General features: G+C 37.2%; 1 protein-coding gene across 1 annotated transcript in view; it reads right to left on the bottom strand.

Annotated features, from left to right (window-relative positions):
* LOC135205628 (tyrosine-protein phosphatase 10D-like) overlaps window positions 1-25000 on the bottom strand; it is a 254197-nt gene that overhangs the window by 83510 nt on the left and 145687 nt on the right. Inside the window, 1 exon segment of the mRNA XM_064236423.1 lies at window positions 10202-10386. Within this exon segment, the coding sequence (XP_064092493.1) occupies window positions 10202-10386 (185 nt within the window).

Genomic DNA, 25000 nt, shown 5'->3' with positions numbered 1-25000 from the left:
TTCCATTTGCGACCTCCGACAGGGAACTTCTTGCTCTCTTCTCTACTTCTCTCTCTCTCTCTCTCTCTCTCTCTCTCTCTCTCTCTCTCTCTCTCTCTGTGGTGAACTTCAACTCTCGCATAGTCTGAGACGTCGCTTTTTTTATATATACTTTTCTTCTTTTAGTTTTTATATCGTCACCTTCCATTCTTTCATTTAATGAATACTCTTCAGTAAAGGAAGGTAGGTTACTGTGGGAATCTTCTCCTTCGATTTTTTTTTTTAATTTTCTTCCGACGAGTTTTTCTATTGCTTGATTTATCTCCTAAATAAACCGATACTCTTCTTTTCCCTGGTTTAATCAAAAGCCTCATTTTAAAACGCCAAACTTCCTCCTTGTGATTCGTTACGAGTGTCATGGCTTCCATCGTTGCTATACAGAGATATTTCCTCCATTAGCTGGTCCGCTGGTATATAGTGTTTAGTGTCGTGAAATGCCACTCAGATGTCGCGGGTTCGCGTCTCCCCCTGGGCGATGCAATATCACTGATTCAGTATCAAGATCAGTTACTGTTGCAGTGTGGGGTCTGCGGTGGGAGGTTGAAACTAACATTCTTTGGAAGCCTGAATTTCAAGTCAGTGGGCCCTTTGGTGTGTTTGTTCCAGGAGGATAGGTTTCATCCACTGATATAATAATAATAATAATAATAATAATAATAATAATAATAATAATAATAATAATAAAATTATCCTCTGAATTCTTTTTACCAGCCTTATTCTTGACCTTTCTTTTATCACTCCTTGTTAAAAACCGGTAGAATTCTGTTTGTTTGTTTGTTTGTATGGTGTTTTTACGTTGCATGGAACCATGGTTATTCATCAACGGGACCAACAGCTTTACGTGACTTCCGAACCACGTCGAGAGTGAACTTCTGTCACCAGAAATATACATCTCTTACACCTCAATGGAATGACCGAGAATCGAACTCGCGGCCCCTACATGGTACGCCAACACCATACCGACCACGCTACAGAGGCGCTGGTAGACTTGTGTGGGTGCTGACTAAGTATTGCCCCATTGCAAGTTTCTCAGTCTCTCGCTTCTGTCCTTTTTATTGTTTGATCTTCTCTGTCTTCAACTCTTTCTATTAATTAACTTGATCAAAGGAGCAAGTCCACTTCCGCGTGAATATGTCACAATTACGATATTGTTGTTTTTCTCCCAAACCCCTCCCCTTACAAAAACCGCACCTTGTTCATTACTTTCATTTATTTTATTAATTATCAAACGTGGCCAAAAGCGACGTACTTCCGTGTGAATCGCTTAAGACTGTGATGATATGATGTTACTTTTCCTAAATCCAAGTTTGCCATTGTAAAACCTTTTTGGCATAATTAATTCTCCCTAAATAATCGTTATCAAACACCCATGTAATATTATGATTCATTGATTGATTTTTTTTTATTTATTTTTACTTCCCCTTCTTCAGTTAATACCACTTATTAATGAGACCAAGAAATTCCAAGAAATCTTGAAGGTTGTTTACCTAAGGGCCAACGTATTGTTTATTTTGTTTTTTTACTTTTGCCTTTACATTCCCCTCTTGCGATTTAATTAACTGACACGACTGAACAGGCCGATTTCCGAGAACGTTCTAAGATTTGTCAATTACATCTCTCTTGAGTGAAAAAGGGAGAAATGGGCAGCCTGTATTAGAAACTCTTCACCGAAACTATTCTCAATATTATTACTGTTGTTACTATTACTTTGATTATCATCTTTTTTTATACTACTTCAGCAAGTGTGTGAATATTACCGATTAATCATTTTTTTATCATGTTATCTTATGTATCTAGATCGTGTATGTTATTGTCTCTTTATATATTCCATGTATATAGCCTTGAACTGATAATAACATTTATTTTTATTTTTTATTTTTTTTTTTTTTTTTTTGGGGGGGGGGTTTTTTTTTTTTTTTTTTTTTTTTTTTTTTTTTTTTTTTTTGGGGGGGGGGTCTATCACAGTCCTCCAATTCGACTGGGTGGTATTTATAGTGTGGGGTTCCGGGTTGCATCCTGCCTTCTTAGGAGTCCATCACTCTTCTTACTATGTGCGCCGTTTCTAGGATCACACTCTTCTGCATGAGTCCTGGAGCTACTTCAGCCTTTAGTTTTTCCAGATTCCTTTTCAGGGATCTTGGGATCGTGCCTAGTGTTCAGATGATTATACTACAGCGTGATTGACGAATTAAAGTCCGAAACTCGGAACGAATTATTATCATTATTATTATTATCATTATTATTATAATTAGTATTTAGCATGTCATTCTATGTATCTAAGTAGTGTATGTTATTGTCTATTCTTTGTATATTCCACGTATATGGCCTTAAGCTGAAAATAAAATTTATTATTATTATTATTTTATTATTATTATTATTATTATTATTATTATTATTATTATTATTAAATTATTATTATTATTATTATTATTATTATTATTATTATTATTATTATTATTATTATTATTATATCTCGATATTGCAGATCTTAAGATAAGCTCCCGCACAGTTCCTCCTCGAAGGGTTCAAGAATCACGCACAGGTCATTCAGTCTGAGAGATGAACAGGGCTAACACTGCGACAGAGACGCGACACATACCCCCAATACACTTCCCCAGGAGGACTTTCGATAAATACAAAGGTTCCCAAACGCATCAACATATTCCATTTTTCCGAAACATTCAAAGTAGGATGAGCTAGATGGGCATGTAGGGTCAAAAGATAATCACCCGCTATGAGAAAAACGCCCGAATGGATTCACCTTATAGTGACCGGATAAAAGTATACACAGCAGAATCTCATTTTTCGATCTGCAAATGGAACCGACATGACTGGTTGTCACGAGGAAGGTCTTTAGAATATGTCCATCATCATCGCCTCTAACGCCATGTGACGCAAAGGGCCTCTGTGACAATTCGCCAATCTTGTATATTTCCTGTGCCTTATCTTTTACGAATCTCCACTCATCCATGGGGGGCTGGCCGGCTGGGTCTTCCAACTCTTCAGGTGCACACAGGAGCCCAGCTGCCACTACTATAGAGTAGAATATAAACTTTAAACCAAAGACCAAGCGCTGGGACCTATATGGTCACTCAATGCTGAAACTGATATTGACAGTAAAAAGGTTTGAAAGGTGTAACAGGAGGAAAACCTCAAAGAAGTCGCACTATGAATCAATTGTTAGGAGAGGGGTAAAGCAAGATGGAAAAAAGAGAATAGGAAAGGAGGTAGAGTAAAAAGAACGAAAGGGGTTGCAGCTATAGTAGATCCACATCAACCTTGCATTTGATGTCTAGGCCCCTTACGACGCTCCTGATTGGCTGTTGATAAGCCAATAACAGAGCTGGAAACTCTCAGTCTCTCAAGAGAGCTCACATAGACAGGAAGTATGTTCCATCGCTCCTGAGGGATACGTCTTTAAAACGTATACCTCAGGAAAGGTGAACTCTCGAGAGAGACTGAGAGTTTCCAGCTCTGTGATTGTCAATCAACAGCCAATCAGGAGCATCGTAAGGGACTGGCCTAGACATCAAATGCAAGGTTGATGTGGATCTACTATAGCTGCAACCCCTTTCGTTTCTTTTACTGTACCTCCTTTCATATTCTCTTTTTTCCATCTTACTTTACCCCTTTCCTAACAATTGATTCATAGTGCGACTGCTTTGAGGTTTTCCTCCTGTTACACCTTTCAAACCTTTTTACTGTCAATATCAGTTGATGTGAATCTACCATAGCGGCCGAAGGCACGTTGCAAAGAACCTTAAGGAATGCCTACAGTTCACCGCATGAGGTGCAATGACGGCACTACCGTCCTATGGGAGCCACAATCACAAATGGCACACAAACAAAAAGGGTCAGGAAAGTTTTTTTTTTTTTTCTTTTTTCGAGCATTAACGGCTGTGGTGAAGGTCCCAGTAAGGAACGGGGAGAGAGAGAGAGAGAGAGAGAGAGAGAGAGAGAGAGAGAGAGAGAGAGAGAGAGAGAGAAGAGGGGTTCTATGGGCAAGTTCCTTCTGCAATGCGAATGGTGCTAACTAAATGCCCGCTATCTGGTTCACCTTTCGCGACCTGTTTACTGACTGGTTTTTACAACAGATATGAAAACTTGTAGGAGAGCTCCTTTATTTTTTCATTAATACTAGGGAGAGATAGTACAACGGAAAATGGCTGTGTTGCACAAAGTAACAGGTGCTATAAACCTTGACAAACAACAACATCAATTATCTCAAGTTATTTGGGTGTGACAACGATATTCATCACCATGCTATAGTAGGTGATCACGCCCCCTTAAAAAGCTTGTAAAAGATATAGTATTTCGTACGTGGAAAATTAATCGTAATGTAGTCCTTCATCACCTCAGGTAGTTTAAATCTCTATGATTCCTTAATAAAGGCCTTCACGACGCCATGTGAATATATATATATATATATATATATATATATATATATATATATATATATATAATATATATATATATATATATATATATGCATGAGCAAACGGTGGACAGATAAGCTTCCCAAGTAAACAGAAAATCAGAAAATGCCACCCGATTCGCGACGGGAGACTATTTATTTCCCTTTCAAAGTCCTCAGGACGATTCTGTAAAATGTCCAAAATGACAAAACTCGACGCAGAATGACGAATCTCATCCATGGGGAAAAAACAGTAACTGTTCTCGACAGCGAACTTCAATTACCGGATTAAAAAATAATCCCACGCCACGCATGGCCTCCGGTAATGATGTCGTGTGAACAAGCAATTCATTTGAGAGAGAGAGAGAGAGAGAGAGAGAGAGAGAGAGAGAGAGAGAGAGAGAGAGGGGGGGGGGATTCTTTTGTATATTACTGGAAAACAAGGCTGCGGAAGCAGAAAGCAGAGGGGTTTCTGGCAAAGGAATTAAAATGAAGCTTAAGCACCGCTGGCACAAAGGTGAAGTTTAACTAAGGGGTTCGTTCATACAACTAGGATTTCACTGCTGACATAATCATGCTCGCAATAAAAGCTTCCTTTATTCTTCATTAGATGTATTTTTACATCAGTAGCGGAAATGAAGCCTTAACATATAGAACGCAAATTAGTATGGCTGTCCTCACTTGATCTTCATGTAAAACCATTCAGTTTTCCCTAATGCCTGAAGTGTTCTCTCTTTTACCAGTCGTGTGTGTACACTTCCTTAGCTTACATGTACACTTTTCCACACTTCCTTAGTTGACTTGTACACTTTTTCACACTTCCTTCGCTGACTTTTACATTTTTCCACACTTCCTTGGTTGACTTGTACACTTTTCCACACTTCCTTAGTTGACTTGTACACTTTTCCACACTTCCTTAGTTGACTTGTACACTTTTCCACACTTCCTTCGCTGACTTTTACATTTTTCCACACTTCCTGAGCTTTCTTTTACATTTTTTACACTTCCTTCGCTTACTTGTACACTTTTCATATCCAGGCCTCAGGTTGCCACCCCAACCCTCCTACCATAAAAGCGAAATCATATGACAGCTGAAGTAGAAGAGAGTTGATGAACTCATGCCCAAATAAAAGAAGGGGGCTGAATGTCAGCTAAGCGCTCATGACTTATGAGGCAAAAAGTAAAGCAATGATGCCCGTAATCCACCAGAGCACGTAGATGAGTGAGGTAGTGGAAACCTACTACATATCTACGGTTGATTAGAATTTGATCAAAGAAAAATTACTCAAGTTCAGCAGCCTGTGATTCCGAGAAAAGCTGAAGTATCACAAACTGTAAAACGCTCGCTCAACCTCTGCCAAACCAAGCCTGGCTCTCTCTCTCTCTCCTTCTCTCAACTTCTTGTCGGCTCTCTCGCTCTCTCTCTCTCTCTCTCATCTTGGACTTATTCACCGAGATCATTCTGAAAAATTTGATTGAAAAATAAAAGGCATTCTTTCACTTGAAACTTATTCACTATTTGGGCGGACACACTCACAGATATAATCCTCGTCATGCAGTACACTCTAGGTATTATTGAAGGTTCTTTGCAGCGTCCTCTCGGCCTCTAGCTGCAACCTCTTTCATTCAGTTTGCTGTACCTCCAATCATATTCTAATTCTTCCATCTTATTTTCCACCCTCTACTAATAATTCATTCATAGTGGAACTGTGAGATTTTTCCTCCTGTTTCGCCTTTCAAACATTTTACTGTCAGTTTCCGTTTCAGCGCTCAATGACCTCATAAGTCCCAGTTCTTGGTCTTTTGCCTAAATTCTATATTCTATCTAACCTCACTGATATAATAACGCCACTATCGCAGCATAGAGATTCGAAGACCAGCAAAAAGCAGACAAGGTTGGTATCTTATAGTGCAAAGGACGGGGCTGGGGGGAAGGGTTGCATGGCCGGCCATAGGGCTAGCTTCCCCATCCTCCTCCCCACCCTTCGAAAAATGCAAAAAAAAAAAAACTTGGAACTGGATTTGGGAGTCTGTTGTGAGCAGCAATGGATTGCGACGAGTCAATGAGCGAAAATATGTTCCCGTTTCTGCTTTCTTCGCTCTGAAGGCAAGAAAGTCCGTCGTTCCATTTTATTTTCAGTGTTTCATTCGGGCCTGGGCTGCAAAGAATCTTAAGAAGGCCCGTTCCCCATCACAGACGTCAAATAAAAAGAAGGAAGGAAAGTGATACACCAAACTCTTGAAAACAGGAAGATCATGTGAGTCATGGAATAAAAAAAAAAAAAGGCAGAGAGACGCCCGAATGTTTTTCGGAAAACGTGGACTTCGAAAATGAGACTAAAATAGGATTTACTGTAGAAATTCCTTGCAACGGTACCTATGTTTTCAAAACCAAACCTTATTGCCCAAACATATAAATGTGAACTTTCCTAGATAGTGACCACCACATGGGTTTTGGGGGTCGTTATCTAGGACTAATATTTTTGGTGGTCATTATTCTTTATAATACTGATAGTCTTTTGTTTATGTTTTCACGATCATCCCCAAAGGGATGATCGCAAAGATAGATACATAACGTTTTAAAACTTTTCGGGGTCGCTACTCACTATCTAGGAAAGATCCCATATATATATGTACTACAGCTGAGATACATAATTATACACTGATGTATATACAGCTTTCACAATCGAATGAATAACAGTCAGTTGACCGTCGCTGCACGTACATTTAAACACAGGTAGAGTAGACGATACAGAACCTTCCGTGGAGATGCATATGCATAGCGTACGCGGAGAAGAAGAGATCCCAGGGATTCCGTTTCTCACGGATGTGAGCCTCGGAGCCATGTCACGGTCTTCGCATGACCTCTTCCCACGATTTTCATATACACGGATAATGGGTCGTTCTTCGTTAATCTAAGGGGGTTGGAGGAGTAGAGGGAGTCGGGACGACGATTAATGTTTTTGAAGCTTTGCAAGCATTGAGTGTTTTTTTTTTTTTTCATGGAATCTATATTTTTGTAAACGAAAAACACGCACACATACATTATATATATCACCACAGGTGAAAATATATGAAAGAATGGCTGTGTGAGTCTTCACCGGTTTCAGTTCTATTTCCAAGCCACTGGCATCAATGGCTTGGATATAAAGCTGAAACCGGTCAGGACCTACACCTAGTCTTTCATTTTTTCACCTGTGGGGGATATGTGGTGAACGAATCACGTGTTAAACTGGCTATTATATATATATATATATATATATATATATATATTATATATATATATAAACACAAAACGTCTTTCCTAACTTTTGAAGAGCATGTGCCCAAAAGGAAAGGCCCTTCCAGCTCTTAGTAAGTTCCCAGATGATGCCACCCCACCCCATCTATTTCCTATGACTCTCAGCTGACACTATAGTAGACTCATATCAACCGTGTATCTGATGTCCAGGCCCGTCGCTTACGACGCTCCTGATTGGCTGTTGATAAGACAATCACAGGGCTGGAAACTTTCAGTCTCTCTAGAGAGTTCACATGGGCAGGATGTGCGTTCCTCTTCTCCTGAGGGATATGTCTTTCAAACGTATACCTCAGGATAGGTGGAACATACATCCCGCCTATGTTAACTCTCTCGAGAGAGACTGAGAGTTTCCAGCTCTGTGACTGGCTTATCAATAGCCAATCAGGAAAGTCGTAAGGGACTGGCCTAGACATCACATGCACAGTTGATGTGAATCTACTATAGTACTCATTCACTCTTAGGTCGACTGGTGAGAGGCATGCCCGGATCGAATCACAAACCAAGTGAGCAAACATTGGCGATTTAAAAGAGTCTGACTAACATCCAGATTAGTTATATATAAACTAGAAAATCATCAACAGCCTGTGATGACCACTGCAATCATTTTGATAGCTCTCGGGCCTCGTTATAACTCACGGCCACTTGCCTGGTGATGTTTGTGGCAACTCTGAGCTTATTCTTGACTATTTTAAGATTTTTAACCCGGTGCGGAAACCGCCATAAGTGCATACAATTTTCACGCCCTGTTCATCTTGAGTGACTGATCGATTAGGCACTGCCAACATTCTTGACAAAAACTGTGGTCGTAGACACCTGAATGAGCTGTCATGTTATGTCTACTGTTGCTTACGTGAGATATATAACAGCGTTAGGTATCCGAATTATTACTGGCTGTATATCAGTGGCTTTTTCAATGGTAAATTTCGTCTAAAATATGAAATCTCCCATTAAATACTGCAAAGCTAGAATTAATACATCGACATTAAACTACGTGCAGTATTCAGGACCTAAGACGATGGACATGACTATTGTAAATTTACAGCACAAGGAAAATAAATGAAAAATTCAGAAATAACATGAATTAAAATCTTACAAAACGACTTTAAGTCACCAACACATAAATGCATCGATTTAAGGTCCTGTGAAATTACTTTTAAACAGAATAATAATTATAATAATAATGGAGAAACAAATCCACAGTTATGTAAATGTTTAAATATATTTAAATCTAAAACTATCCTTAAAATTTTAAATTTAAATATACATCTGTATGTTTACATAACTGTGGATTTGTTTCTCCATTTGAATACTCGTGCTACTATGAGGATTTTTTAATAATAATAATAAAATAATAATAATATAAAATAATAATAATAATAAATAAAATAATATTTTCTAAAACCTTTTTACTCCACAATGTTTCATTACTTAACAATTGACTGAAGAAAATTAGACACGTGAAATCACTAATTAAACCGAATGACACTAGAGCCATGGAATTAAGAAAATATATAATTTTCCGGGACAGAAATTAAAAGTTTCTCCCGTCATTTAAAAAGTCTTATAAGTCTACGCATGCGCGGATGATGCTGGGACTACACGAGCGAAAAAAAGGAAGTTGTACCGCCAGTAGGGAAGACCAAAGACAGCTGTTGTGATAAGTTTTTCTCTCTTTTTTTTCTATTTTTTTCTGGGAAAGCGAGAGGTTGGGTATTTGGAAGTGACGAAGAGAAACCATAATTTACGAAAGTTGTAACCTTTAATATTCGAGGAGGGAGAGTAAATGGTATTTGGTGGTAAGAGTGAAAGAGCAAATCACGGAAACTTGAAAACCTCCAAAAATCGAAACACACACACACAGATAAGAGAGAGAGAGAGAGAGAGAGAGAGAGAGATTATGACGATCTCAAAACATATAAGAATATACAAATCGCCAAAAGCTTTGTTGACATCCACCAGAAGTTAGTATCTGAATGAACGTCCCCTTTGTCACTCAAGATCAGTTCCTCAGTTCGCGAGACATTCTACCCTCCCACTAGCCCAACCAAGGGTGATAAATGAACTTCTTTATGTGTACTATTTACCACTACTGTTATCATTATTACAATTTCTGCTGTCATATTGTTATTACTATCATTCAACCTCAGTCGAGTGTTCCTTTAGGAGAGGGTATCATTCCTTTTGTTTACTTATTTATGTAAGTGTAAATGTGATTTATATAATATATAGGTCTAGCTCAAACTGCACTTACTTCAGTTTTAAAGCCCAGTATACTTATCTCAGTGGGGTTGTTCCACTATGTGACTCAGCCTTTCATAAGTACTTTATATGTATCTTTTATTGATGCTACACCTCTCAGAGGATGGGGAAGGGCGTGTCCAATCAACGAGCCCCTCACGAAGCACAAATCAAATCAAATACTTCGAAGTGACTTCGAGGTTACTCACTTGTGGTGACATTCCCCGTGGTGGGCCAAGAGGCGACAGCTCCCGACACCGTCTTGATGAAGACGTTGTAGGTCTTGCCGGGTTCGAGTCCCTCGAAGGTGGCTTCTCTACGGGCGTCCCCGTCGACGACGAGTGGGGAGGCCTTCTTCTTCACGCCCAGGCTCAGCTGGTAGCGGTTGAACTCTCTGTTCGGGAGGGAAAAATAAGAGTTTAGACCAAATTGCGGGAGCGATCATTATGTATTGCTAAAATAAGTAATTAAGAAATTTAAAAGGAAAAAGTAAAGTATAAGCGAAATATGGGAAAAATAACTGAAGGGAAGGAGATAATGATTGGTAAAAAGTAAATAAGTAATGAAGAGACATAAAAAGAAAAGTAGTAAATAATAATCTAATAGGAAAATAAATAATTGAAGAGGTGGAGATAATGATTGGTAAAAAGTAAATAAGTAATGAAGAGACATAAAAAGAAAAGTAGTAAATAATAATCTAATAGGAAAATAAAAAACTAAAGCGAAGGAGATAATGACTGGTAAAATGAAAAGTAAATAAGTAATGAAGAGACATAAAAAGAAAAGTAGTAAATAATAATCTAATAGGAAAATAAAAAACTAAAGCGAAGGAGATAATGACTGGTAAAATGAAGAGAAAGGTGTTTAGGTAACAGGGGAAATGAGAAGTGAGAAAGCAAAAGTGAAATAAACTGAAAAGAGAAAACTGATGATGACAATATAGGGCAAAGAGGAATGGGAAGGTGATGAAGATATTTAGTGAAAAGATTAAGTTGATAAAGACTAAGACAGGAAAGGGAATATCGTTAAGATAATAAAGGACAAAGAGAAAGGCCATGAAGGGATAAAAAGGAAAGTGACAAAGATAAGAAAGTGGAAAGAAGAATGTGTAGAGGAACAGGGAAAAGCAATTAATGTTATAAAAAGGATAAGAGGAAGAGATCAAAATAATTTGAAAGAAGAAGGTGCTAACATAATTACCAATAAAGAAGATAAACATAAAATGGAAAATATAAGTGACGCAAATAATCAAAATGAAAGGCGAGAGAACAAAAGTTAAAAGCGTGGGCGAAATGTTTGATGAACTTTGTAATGAAAAGGACGATAATAACTGTATAAGGAAAAGAGAATGATAGAGATAACTGAGGTAGAAGAGGATGTTGAGAAAGATGATACTTCGGTGTCAAGATAAAACGATATGAAAGATGATACAAGGAACACATAAAATAACATAAGGAAAAGAGAAGGTTTACAAAGATATTACGACTAAAAAATAATGGGGAAAAGAGATGGACAGTTTGGAAGTCAAAGTATTTGTAATTTAATCAAGTTGTGACAATTTTACAGGCTGTTTAGAAGCGTAACTAAAATTATATATAATACATATCACTCAGACATACTGAGTAAAAACACACACGCACACTGGCAATAAGATATAAAATAAACATGTTGCATGACACAATTCACTGAATGCTTTGCAAGCAGATTAAACGTTACACCGGAATTAGCATTTTCATTTCTAATTAGTTCTCTCGGTCAGTGATTTTTTCAAATAATAAAACCAATAATTTTTCCCACATTTTTAGGTAAACATTTTTTTTAATTAAGAGATATTCACTTTCAACAATGCATCGGCATCATTTTCAAGTTCATATATCTTCTAAATAACATAACATTTATGGAAATAGTATTTGATGTACCCGGCGTTGCTCGGGATAAAATGGAGCATGCCGTCCGTGATGACAACCCCTACAGGGCGGATTATGCAATCACTTTCAAAATAAATAATCACTTGGGATCCTGTCAAGCCAAAGAAGTTGTGAAAAATCCAAAGAGTTTGCTGTCAATTCCAAAAGTTGTAAAAAATGAGGGGGTTATATATATATATATATATAAAAAAGAGGAGTTAAGGCCCCGTTAGAATTTCGGATTTTGACTAAAACCTTCCTGGTGGGGAGGGTAGTCTATGGTAAAAATTTGGTAGCCTAAGCTTTCATAGTCTGGGTGTGCATAACGAACAGACAGACAGAAATTGCCTTTTATATATGTATAGACTATTTATATAACATATTTTCTTTAATAAGCAGCTATTGGTTCATTTAAACACCACGAAGAAAACTCGATATAATATACAAATGAACACTAACCTAATTGAAGTTGTCAGTGAAATGAACTGGATATATTAAGATTCAGTCACTGGAACTACAATCAGAATTTTTTATCGTAACTGAACAGCATGACAAGTCATTACAATCGGATGACTGTAACTGAACTGAGCCAATGTAGTAATGACTTGAAGTCTGGAGAAAGGTGATGTGATTCTCATGAGAACAAACATTTAATTAAATAGGTCGGCTGCTGAAACGAAAGCTAAACATAACTTCACTTTCAACGCTTTTTGTTTAGGAAATCTGTCTTCATCGAGCTGACATTATTTGATATTGCCTCCGTTTGGTCATTGTGAGTGTGTGTGTATGCTTTTTTTTAATGGCAGTCCCCAGAGTAGGAATGAATTGTTAAGGAGTCTTTTCCATTCTTTAAACTTGTTGATAATAATAATAATAATAACAATAATAATAATAATAATTAATAATAATAATAATAATGATAATAACAATAATAATAACAATAATAATAATAGCAATAATAATAACAATAGTTTGGAATAGAAAATGCGCCTTAGTCAACATACAAAAAGGCAAAGTAACGAGAACTGAAGGGATAAAGCTACAGATGGGAGCAACATCAAACACATAGATGAGACAGGATACAAATACCTGGGAATAATGGAAGGAGGGGATATAAAACACCAAGAGATGAAGGACACGATCAGGAAAGAATAAATGCAGAGACTCAAGGCGATACTCAAGTCAAAACTCAACGCCAGAAATGATAAAAGCCATAAACACATGGGCAGTGCCAGTAATCAGATACAGTGCAGGAATAGTCGAATGGACGAAGGCAGAACTCCGCAGCATAGATCGGAAAGAAAACCAGGAAACATATGACAATACACAAAGCACTACACCCAAAAAGCAAATACGGACAGACTATACATAAAACACGAAAGGAACGGAGGGAGAGGACTACCAAGTATAGAGGACTGCGTCAACATCGAAAACAGAGCACTGGGGCAATATCTGAAAACCAGTGAAGACGAGTGGCTAAAGAGTGCATGGAAGAAGGACTAATAAAAGTAGACGTAGACCAACAAATATACAGAGACAGGAGAATGACAGACAGAACAGAGGACTGGCACAACAAACCAATGCACGGACAATACATGAGACAGACTAAAGAACTAGCCAGCGATGACACATGGCAATGGCTACAGAGGGGAGAGCTAAAGAAGGAAACTGAAGGAATGATAACAGCGGCACAAGATCAGGCCCTAAGAACCAGATATGTTCAAAGAACGATTAGACGGGAATAACATCTCTCCCATATGTAGGAAGTGCAATACAAAAAAAGAAACCATAAACCACATAGCAAGCGAATGCCCGGCACTTGCACAGAACCAGTACACAAAGAGGCATGATTCAGTGGCAAAAGCCCTCCACTGGAGCCTGTGCAAGAAACATCAGCTACCTTGCAGTAATAAGTGGTATGAGCACCAACCAGAGGGAGTGATAGAAGAAAAACGATCAGGCAAAGATCCTCTGGGACTATGGTATCAGAACGGATAGGGTGATACGTGACAAAACAGACCAGACGTGACGTTGATTGACAAAGTCAACAAGAAAGTATCACTCATTGATGTCGCAATACCATGGGACACCAGAGTTGAAGAGAAAGGGAGGGAAAAAATGGATAAGTATCAAGATCTGAAAATAGAAATAAGAAGAATATGGGATTTGCCAGTGGAAATTGTACCCATAATCATAGGAGCACTAGGCACGATCCCAAGATCCCTGAAAAGGAATCTAGAAAAACTAGACGCTGAAGTAGCTCCAGGACTCATGCAGAAGAGTGTGATCTAGAAACGGCGCACATAGTAAGAAAAGTGATGGACTCCTAAGGAGGCAGGATGCAACCCGGAACCCCACACTATAAATACCACCCAGTCGAATTGGAGGACTGTGTTGCTAGAGAGAGAGAAAAAAAAAATAATAATAAAAATAATAATAATAATAATAATAATAATAATAATAATAATAATAATAATAATAATAATAATAATAATTCGATTATTTCTTATTGCATAAATCGCAATCACAATAAAAAAAAAACAATGTTAGATATAGCTACAGTAAAAAACGATGTTCGCAAGCCTTAACATAATAATAATATAATAATAATAATTTTTACTCAGTAATTTATAAATTCCAACCATTATAAGACTGGATAACTATTATGAAGGGCAATAATAGTTTACTACTACTATTGAAAATAATAAAGATAATTATTTTTATATAACAGTTGAAAACTATCTTTGCACAGCCTAAATATAAATATACTAATAACAAGAAAATTAATAAAGATTACAAAATAAAAAAAAATATGATTTAGGCCCACGGCTGGTACCTAGAAGGTCATTCAGGTTTTGAAGGTGTAACAGGAGGAAAACCTTAAAGCAGTGGCACTATAATTGTTGGGATAGGGTGGGAACGTAAGATGGAAGAAAGAGAATATGAACGGAGGTACAGTAAAAGGAATTAAAGAGGAATGCAGCTAGGGGCCGAGGGGATGCTGCAAAGAAGCTTAAGTAATGTCTACATTGAAAAAATACCTCATTTTCTATATATATATATATATATATATATATATATATATATATATATATATATACACTATAGGTATCTATATATATAATATATATATATATATATATTATACACACATATATATATGCAAATGAATATCACATACAACACGTATTCTCTGACATACTGAAACCACACACCAGAGCACAGTATCATAAACACGTTACTCAAGACAATAAACTCAATACTTTTAAAGCAGATTAACGTTTGCGGGATTGTACATTTCCCTTCAGGGCTCTTCCTTGTAGAAGCTGATTATTCAACGTCGCTTAACCGATTACTGATGCTGCGTTCGACAAGCCTTCATTGTTTGTTCGTTTGTGGGTGTATGATGCTATCTGATTATATCTATATATATATATATATATATATATATATATATATATATATATATATATTACGTACTATATACATATATTTATAAAATAATATTTATTCATATATAATTATATATATATATATATATATATTGTAATTGACTTGTATTTTGTATTTTAGCGCTTTAATGTTAATTTCATTGTTTTTTCTGTCTTCATAGCTTGAAAATGAAGCCTTTGTGTTTTGAAACGCCGCAATAAATGTATTTTAAGGACCACCTATGATGTGTACTTCCTCCTACAACAGTCTTCTATTGTTCCAGTTACTAGTAACCACCGTATCTTAGAGCGATATATATATGTGTGTGTATATATATATATATATATATATATATATATATATATATATTATATATATATATATATAACGAATCATATATACACAAACAATCTCGTCGAATAGCCTGAAGGAAAACGTACGATACCGCAAACGACATATGCAAGCAAATTCATTTTCTTTCCTTTCTTTAGTGGTGGATGCTAATATCTCTTTGTGCACCATTCAGAGCTGGAAATTCTCTCTCTCTCTCTCTCTCTCTCTCTCTCTCTCTCTCTCTCTCTCTCTCAGTATAATATGACAATGTATGTATATCGGAAAAGGCCTGATAAACGTCAATGATATAATTAATAAAATTAAATCAAACCAACGCTATAGACCAAACTTCATTTACAACTTAATATGACAGATTTCTTTTAACTGTGTGATTGCCAGTGGGAAAATATCATCGCCTCAAATAACTAGGAAGTCGTAATATATATATATATATATATATATATATATATATATAGTATATATATATATATATATCACATACATATATATATATATACTTATATATATGTATATATATACACACACACATATATACATGTATATATATATATATATATATATATATATCTATATATATATATATATATATATATATGTCATAAAGGTTAAGCAATATTTGGGGTAGAACCGTGCTTGGACGGGTGATCACCAAGCTATGCCAGGCGCTGTCAGCACATACCAATTCTGTAGTTCTGAGTTCGATTCCCCGCTAGGCCAACGTGGAACCAGAGGAATTTGTTTCTGGTGACTAGAAATTCATTTCTCGATATAATGTGGTTCGGATTCCACTATAAGCTGTAGGTCCCGTTGCTAGGTAACCAATTGTTAATCAACTCAGTGGTCTGGTTAAACTAAGATAAACTTACTTTTTCTTTACTACTCTGTTGTAACTCTATGCTTTGGTAGGAGAGCTGCGTTCTACAATCATGATTAACAGTTTCCTCAAGGCATTTGAAATCTTACCAAATAAAATTCACGAATATGATGCCAAAAGCAAATAACTTTCCTGATAGCAAGTAAATAGTATTTCAGCATACCATAGCGTATGTGAGTAAGATATCAAGTGAAATACATCTCTTTATAATAATTAAATGTATCTTTGTGTATAATTGAAATTACCATAATATCTCGTCACCAGGAAATGCTATATTTCAATACATCGTATGTATATGAATCAGATGTCATACAATATATTTCCCAATAAAAATACAATGAAGTTCCAGAATTCTGAAATATATGTGTATGATTTCGAAGGGAAATATACTTCCTAACAAGAAAGTTAGCATTCACTCAATACGTCTTTATGTGAATCAGGGCTTGAAGTAAAATATATCCTATAACAAATTGGCAATGAAAAGCTAATACATCACTGTAACTCAACGCAATATATATTCTAATAAATAAGGTTATAAATTCCCAATGAGTCCTTCAGGGCTGCATCTTTATTTTCCCTTTAAATTAAATCAAATGAAAAACAGCCGCTCACTTTTCACTATGCATTAAAAAGCAATAAAATAAGAAGCATCATTTCCACGCTATTGTTACTAACACTTCATTTCTCTTCCGAGCAATGTGCTGTGGAAAATGAGATGGGTTGAAAGTTGCATTTCCTTTGAAAAAACAAACAATGATCATGAAATCCTGTATATGTAAATTCGAGAGAGAGAGAGAGAGAGAGAGAGAGAGAGAGAGAGAGAGCTGTATCTGTAATCCCGGTTGAAGGCATTACTCAATGACCTCATACCGTATCTAGTGACAATGTTCTGGTCCCATGACCCTGCATGATTAGGACATGTTCGTTTAAGGGTGTGAAAACCATTCTATCAATATGGTCACGGAAGGACCATAATCGCTGTTGCCACCCTGCCAATTCCCGATCCGCACGCCATCCTTTTAAACGATATATTGGTTGGAGGGCCGGGCGAATGCAAACTTAATAATAATAATAATAATAATAATAATAATAATAATAATAATAATAATAATAATAATAATAATAATAATAATAATAATAACAAATACTTTATCTCACACAAAATACAATAATGCGAATTTCATACTTAGAGCTCAAAACAAAAATACAAAAAGATTTGTAGAAGTATATAAAAATGCAGGTTTAATGTATAAAATATTTGCAACTTGAAATTATAAAGCAGAACTAATAATAATAATAATAATAATAATAATAATAATAATAATAATAATATGAAGGTAGGAGACCCTCTCTTAAACATGTTTTGTAAAGATGATGGCAGCATCAGTGGAATTGATTTATATATGGTCTTTTCAATTCTTCTTATTATTCTCTTCTCATCAGGGCTGATATTTGCTAATAGCTGGCCGATGTTCATATCTGGTTAAAGAAATGTTTTCTAAAAATACTAATTTATTGTTATGATAACAAAAGTGATTAACAAATCTTAGTAATGGAATTCCAACGTTTCCAACCGTATCATCGGTTCATTTTCAAGGAAAGGTGAGCGTGAACTGATTGGAATGGTTGTTGTTTAAGATTAAGCTGGCCTTGTGCCAGCAACGGGCTCTTGCTCACAGAGCAGCCCGTAAATGGAAATGGGGTCGTTCGGCGGTATTTATTGTGTCCCAGGTGCTCTGTCTGATGGGCGCTGCGTTTTCATTGGCTGAACAGAGGATTAAGTCCCCTGAGTCAAGCCGTCTTGCAGAGGTGGAAGCTCGCACTGCTCTTCGCGTGCGGACGCTGGAGACTGGGAGCATAGTATTGGGCAGGGGGTCGCAATGATTGGCTTCCGTTCGATCGGCTCTATGGTGACGGCGGGCAGCGCCCTACGTGCCACCGTCGGGAGGAGTGAAGTCTCTTGAGTGGTGTTAAGGCTGGGTCTCCTCCTTCCCGATGTGTAGGGCCTCTAAGAGGCGGAGGCGACGGTGGTGTCTGCTGCCTTATCGATAATACCAATATTAGGAATAATGTCCTTCCGAGTTATACTGGTATTGTGGACGTTTTTTGCATGATTATGGATGGCGCCTTCCTGAGCGTGGCAGGATATCCTCTTGGAAAATCGCATCGTTGTCATACCAATGTAGGCGCCGGGGCATTCCCGGACAGGGCATTTGTATGGTAGACAACGTAGTTTTCTTGAGAGGCGAAAGCAAGCACCCAGGCATAAACAAACAAACAAACAAATGACGAATACGAGAGAGAGCAAATATAACTGATGGAACCACCGAAGCAAGGATTGCGTAATACAGGTACACAATCGCACAATGAAGTGAAGTGAGGCATTAAATATATTACATCCGCCGTCGTCAAGTGTCGAAGAATAGTCGAAAATCTCACGAAAACACAAAATGCACGATTAACTTGGTGTATATATATCATGCATATATATATATATATAATATATATATATATATATATATATATATATATATATATGTGTATATATATATATTATATATAATATATATATATATATATATATATATTACTATGAAACAGGATGGTATCTAGTGGGAGTTATTTATTTAAAAATCTAAAAGCTTTCAGGAACAAACAGTGCTCATTATCAACTTTCTGTTAGATACCATCCAATCTGAATGCGGTCCTTTTAGTAACTGGACTATTGCATAGAACAATTTGTAAGTGTTAAGTAATATATATATTATATATTATATATATATATATATAAATATATGTGTTGCGTGTGTATGTATGTAGGCATCTATATATACATATATATATATATATATATATATATATATATATATATATATATAAATATATATTATAATAATATATTGAGAGAGAGAGAGAGAGAGAGAGAGAGAGAGAGAGAGAGCCACAATTGTCCAGTGGTTACCATCCCAGTTGCACCAAAGAGTGTCCTGAAATCGACCCCAACAAGGTAGTAATGTCTTAAACACCGTTTACTAATAAAGCATTCGTGACTGTTACCCTACACAGTAAATTAAGGCACCTACAATATTATAACACTTCAGTCTCCTGTGATCTCTCCCACCAGGGTAGTGAAGGGAAGAGTCTTAGCAACATCATCCCCAAGATTTACTACGAAATGGACGAAGAATGATGAAGCACCAACGCTCAATCTTAACGGCTGTCTACTGTAATGTGGAGTTCAAAGAAACAATTTTAGTTCTCTTTAAAAGAAAACTATTGAGATGGCTATTTGTCTGTCCGTCCGCACTTCTTTCTGTCCGCCCTCAGATCTTAAAAATTACTGAGACTAGAGGGCTGCAAATTAGTATGTTGATCATCCACCCTCCAATCATCAATAATACCAAATTCCAGCCCTCTAGCCACCGTAGCTTTTATGTTATCTATGGTTAAATTTTGCCATAGTCGTGCGTCTGGCAATGATTAGGACAGCCCACCACCGGACCGTGGTTAGTTTCATGGGCCGGGACTCATACAGCATTGTACCGAGACCACCGAAAGATAGATCCATTTTCGGTGGTCTTGATTACATGATGTACAGAAAACTCGATTCCGCCGAAGGAAAGTCGGCTCATTTATTACATGTTTATCCTCAATACACCCCAATAGCAACCTCGCCTCTCTCTCTCTCTCTCTCTCTCTCTCTCTCTTTACCATCACCCCCACACCGTCCAACCGACACAGCATTTTCATAAAATGACTCGTTACGACAACCATTGAAATTGCAACCGGCAATATTGCGAGGCGTTCCTCGAGGGGGGTGTGACCACTTGTCAACTTTATATCTCCCTCCGTAATCGGTACTTCGGGGTAAATACTCTTACTCCACAACATAAGTATTTACTCCACCCATAGACCATTTATGCTTACCTAAGTCATTTCCTCGCTCCTCCGGGGGATTTATTTCGTGGTCTTCGGCTTTTCTGCTACGATGACCCAACAGATGATGAAGGTCACAAGAGAAAGCTAAACACTTGGGTTCCAGTATTATTATTATTATTATTATTATTACTGTTATTATTATTATTATCCAGTAGATGAAACTATTCCTATGGAACAGAGGTGGCCAGACAGTCAATCACGATCTGCGGGCCACTGATTTGGTCGATCGCCGTTTCCCCACAGTACTACTATAAACGAACAAAAAAACACAAGCATATATACATATATATATATATAATATATTATATATATATATATATAAATATATATATATATATATATATATGCAGAAGCTAGGTACTATGTCGTACCCCTAAGTAAATGGGGACACAATCCACATTGATGTAAAATCCTTCTGCAGTTTTATAAAATATAAAATTTCCTTGTACAGGAACTTATAACTTTCGAAAATCAGCTCTGGTCTTGTTCACTAAAAAAGACCAGAGCTGATGGTCGAAAGCTATAAGTTCTGTACAAGAAATATATATTTTGTAAAACTACAGAAGGTTTTTACATCATTGTGGGGATTGTGTCCCCATATATATATATAAAAAGTGAGGCAATTTTATGTATGTATATATATATATATATATATATATATATATATATATATATATATATATATACTATATATTTGACATTTTTCCCCCACGTAATAATATGTGATTATGTAGTAGGTAGATCGCAAAAGTCTCGGTTTTTAGAGTAGATCTCGGAGTCCAAAAGTCTGGCCACCCCTGCTATGGAACAACCCACGGGGGCCATTGACTTAAAATTCAAACTTCCAAAGAATATTATGGCGTTCATTAGGAAGAAGTAAGACAAAGTAAAGGGAAATGAAGAAGGACGAGATACCACTTGTCAAAAAAGGAAAAAATTAAGAAAGAGATTAAAAATGTATTAAGATACAAGAAGAATAGTAATAGGGTAGTGATGCGTTGCATTTTCGCCTGAACTTCTGAAGTTCCAACTGAACGACTTCCTCTGGGAGGCTGAAGTTTCACAGTCCAATGGTGTGAGGAATGAAGGACCTCTGGAACTGAGAAGTTCGACAGCGATGTGCATTGACTGCAGATTGGTGCTGCTGTTCAGCGAATCTGGTTGCTCTAGGAAGTTAGAGGGGATCAAGGATCAGTAATTGTGAATGTGAAAGATCTCTGTAAAAAATAACAATAACAGAAATATTTTCGTCTCCGGGACTCGAAGGATTCAAATCGCGCCTCACAAGAGACCCAAGGACCATCGCCCTATGGGAAAGTGGCTCCGATATTTTCCCTGAAGAATCCATTGCTAACATACTCAATGCACCAAGTACGCGGTAGTTATCGACCGTAGCTGTCTAGAAGCTTCGACAGAAGAGGGTGTGGGGCTTGCGACCTCATCCCAAAAGACTTGGTGAGTGGAGAAAGCTTGAATAAGCCTTCTGGAGCCACACCCTCTTACGGCAAAATATGTGTAGCTAAAAAAAATGTACTAGCGCCAGGAGCCTTGTAATATGGGGCTAAACGACCTGAATGACATAAAAGTAATTTTCTTGTACACCTTTGCACAAAGGTAAGCGAGCTCATTATTTGACTCCAATCAAATTCACCATTCAAAGATTAACTAAAAGGAAAAACTTATGCAATTTTTATCCTCGAAAATCACTCGCTAACTAAGACTGAGAGTTATTACTGTAGCATGAAGACATAACAAGACCATTACATCATCTGGTTCTTCGTATTTGTTTTTACAATATCTTATCATTACGTATGAAGTCATAGGGCCTAATGAAAGGGACACCTGATTCAATGTATCTGGTTATCTCTTGCTGTAACTAAACCGTCGCTGAGCATTATGTGACGTCATGTAAAGCAAGCAATCTCCTCGCTATATCAGCTGCCACTGAAAAGGCCACAGTTTCTGTCTCACTCCGAGGGACTTTTTATTTCTTTAAAATAAAGCAGATTGCTACGATTTGTGGTTGCAAGTTTCAGTTGGCCCAACAATCATCCCTACTCTTTAATCCGAGTTCGAAATAGGCCTCACAAAATAAGCACTGACAAAAGTGTTTCTGAAATAGTTTCTTTTAGAGTAATACTATATTTCTACATTCTCTGCTCAGCACTTTCAAGAAAAGAGAGAGAGAGAGAGAGAGAGAGAGAGAGAGAGAGAGAGAGAGAGATAAAAAAGGCGTTTAGACGTAATAGGCCATTGTGGGCGCTCCTCAAACCACTTTTCCCACGGTGCATTGCATAAAACTTTTCCTCAACAATGAGTGTAGTCTCTTAGATGCTGAACCTAACAATATACGTCCGAAATGACTATCCTTTGCGGTATATGGAAATCATCAAGTAACTATGCATAGTTATATAGAAAGTTCATCTATTGCAACACTAAACAAGTAAAAATTGAGCAGAAGTTTCTTCGGCGCAATCGAGTTTTCTGTGCAGTGTATAATGCTGTATGAATCTATCAGCCACGGCCCAAGAAACTCAGTCGCGATCCATGAAACGTTCAGCCACGATCCAATGCTGGCCTGTGTTGTTGGCACCTATATCGTTTCCAAACGCACGACTATGGCTTAATTTAACCTTTAATCAAATTAAAACTACCGAGGCTAGAGGGCTGCAATTTGGATGTTTGATGATTGGAGGGTGGATGGTCAACATACCAATGTGCAACCTTCTAGCCTCAGTAGTTTTTAAGATCTGGGGGCGGACAAACAAACAAAAAAGTACGGACGGACAGACAAATAGCTATCTCAATAAGTTTCTTATATAGATAACTAAAAATCGTACTAAAATCTAATGAGTTTAACGCAGACTTCTAGTTTTTCCTCTAAGATTTGCAACAGAGCAAACTATTCCTAAAAACTCCGCTCCTATTCCGTACACACAATGGCATCCCATTATGAGTCCTAACCTCCCCAGTCCGTTCTTTCCGTCAATGAACCGACCATTCACCTGCCAATCAAAGAGGTAAGTGGGTCATCAAGAAATGCACGAAATGCACGCCACTGCGACGTTACTCTCGCTTTCACTTGGTTCCACCCAAGCACTTTTTAAATGTTTTTTTTTTTTTTTTTTTCCCTGTCAAATTATTGAGATGTCTTTTTGCCTGTCTGTCCGCTCTCGTATCTTGAAAACTACTGAGACTAGAGCGCTGCAAACTGGTATGTTGATCATCCACCATCAAATGATGAAACATACCAAATTGCACCCCTTTACCCATAGTAATATTTATTTTATTTAAATAAACACGTGACCGTGCGTCTGACACCTAGGACACAGGCCACACAAGGCTGTGGCTGAAAGTTTCATCGGTCGCGGCTGAAAGGTTTCTACAGCATTATACGCTGTACAGAAAACTCGATTGAGGGGAAGATACTTCGACGCATTTAATACTTGTTAGTTTTTCTTACGTTGTTTTTTGCGTTCCCAATCCGTCAATCTGCTTTCAAAATTAGGATGGGAACGAGAAGAGATCCATATGAAAGTGTTGCTTCGTTTTTATAAACAGCAAGTCTCCTTTCATAATATTACGTGAGGTATCTTATAATACCGCACGGCATTCGAATGATGTCATAAAAATGGCAATTATGAGATTCATTGCGCGATTGTGATGGCGTCTGGATGTTTGAGCGCTCCTTTTATGACTACGACGATGATGTTACGATCACCAAATGTAATATTTCCCTGCAACATCTTCTTCCTTGCATTTCCTTCTTACTTACAGGCGAAGAGGTAACGATTTTTAGCTTTACTTTTATTCAAAAGTGCCGTCTGCAGTAATTCAGTTTGCAATGTAGCATTTTTTAAGATTGATAATTCATAAACGAGAGAGAGAGAGAGAGAGAGAGAGAGATAGAGAATGTCTGTTGTACCCGGAATAGTCCATCAGATGTCCAGACAGAGACAGATCGACTCTAAATGCCATTACAAACTAGTAGTACTTTCTACTTTTTCAACTTCTTCCCCCGACGTCATGGCCGATGGCCGAGGACGGAAACAGGGAACCCTTCACCTTCACAGTGAAGTACAGACAGTCCATATAATAATTCATCAGAACAAATCAGTATAATCGTGAAGATGGTCATCACGCAAAAAAAAAAAAATCCTTAGAAAAGGTGTGAAAAGGTTGTAGCCAAGGTTGTTGTCAGCGGGTCTCTCTCTCTCTCTCTCTCTCTCTCTCTCTCTCTCTCTCTCTCTCTCTCTCCGCCCAGACAGTCTATATACAGATGATTCTGAAGTTTCTTATATCATAAAAATTCCAACACGTTGTCACATTTAATAACCTTTCACTGCACTTTTAAAACTCGGTCTGTTAAAAGCTTGATTTGAGAATGTTAAATAAACGGTATATTCACATGATGTATGTATGTATATATGTATTGTTTGTTTGTATGGTGTTTTTACGTTCCATGGAACCAGTGGTTATTCAGCAACGGGACCAACGGCTTT

Source organism: Macrobrachium nipponense, chromosome 24, assembly GCF_015104395.2.
Source record: "Macrobrachium nipponense isolate FS-2020 chromosome 24, ASM1510439v2, whole genome shotgun sequence".
Taxonomy (NCBI): Eukaryota; Metazoa; Arthropoda; class Malacostraca; order Decapoda; family Palaemonidae; genus Macrobrachium; species Macrobrachium nipponense.
The sequence above is the reverse complement of the archived record's forward strand: the minus strand, read 5'-3'. Positions and strand labels throughout refer to the sequence as shown.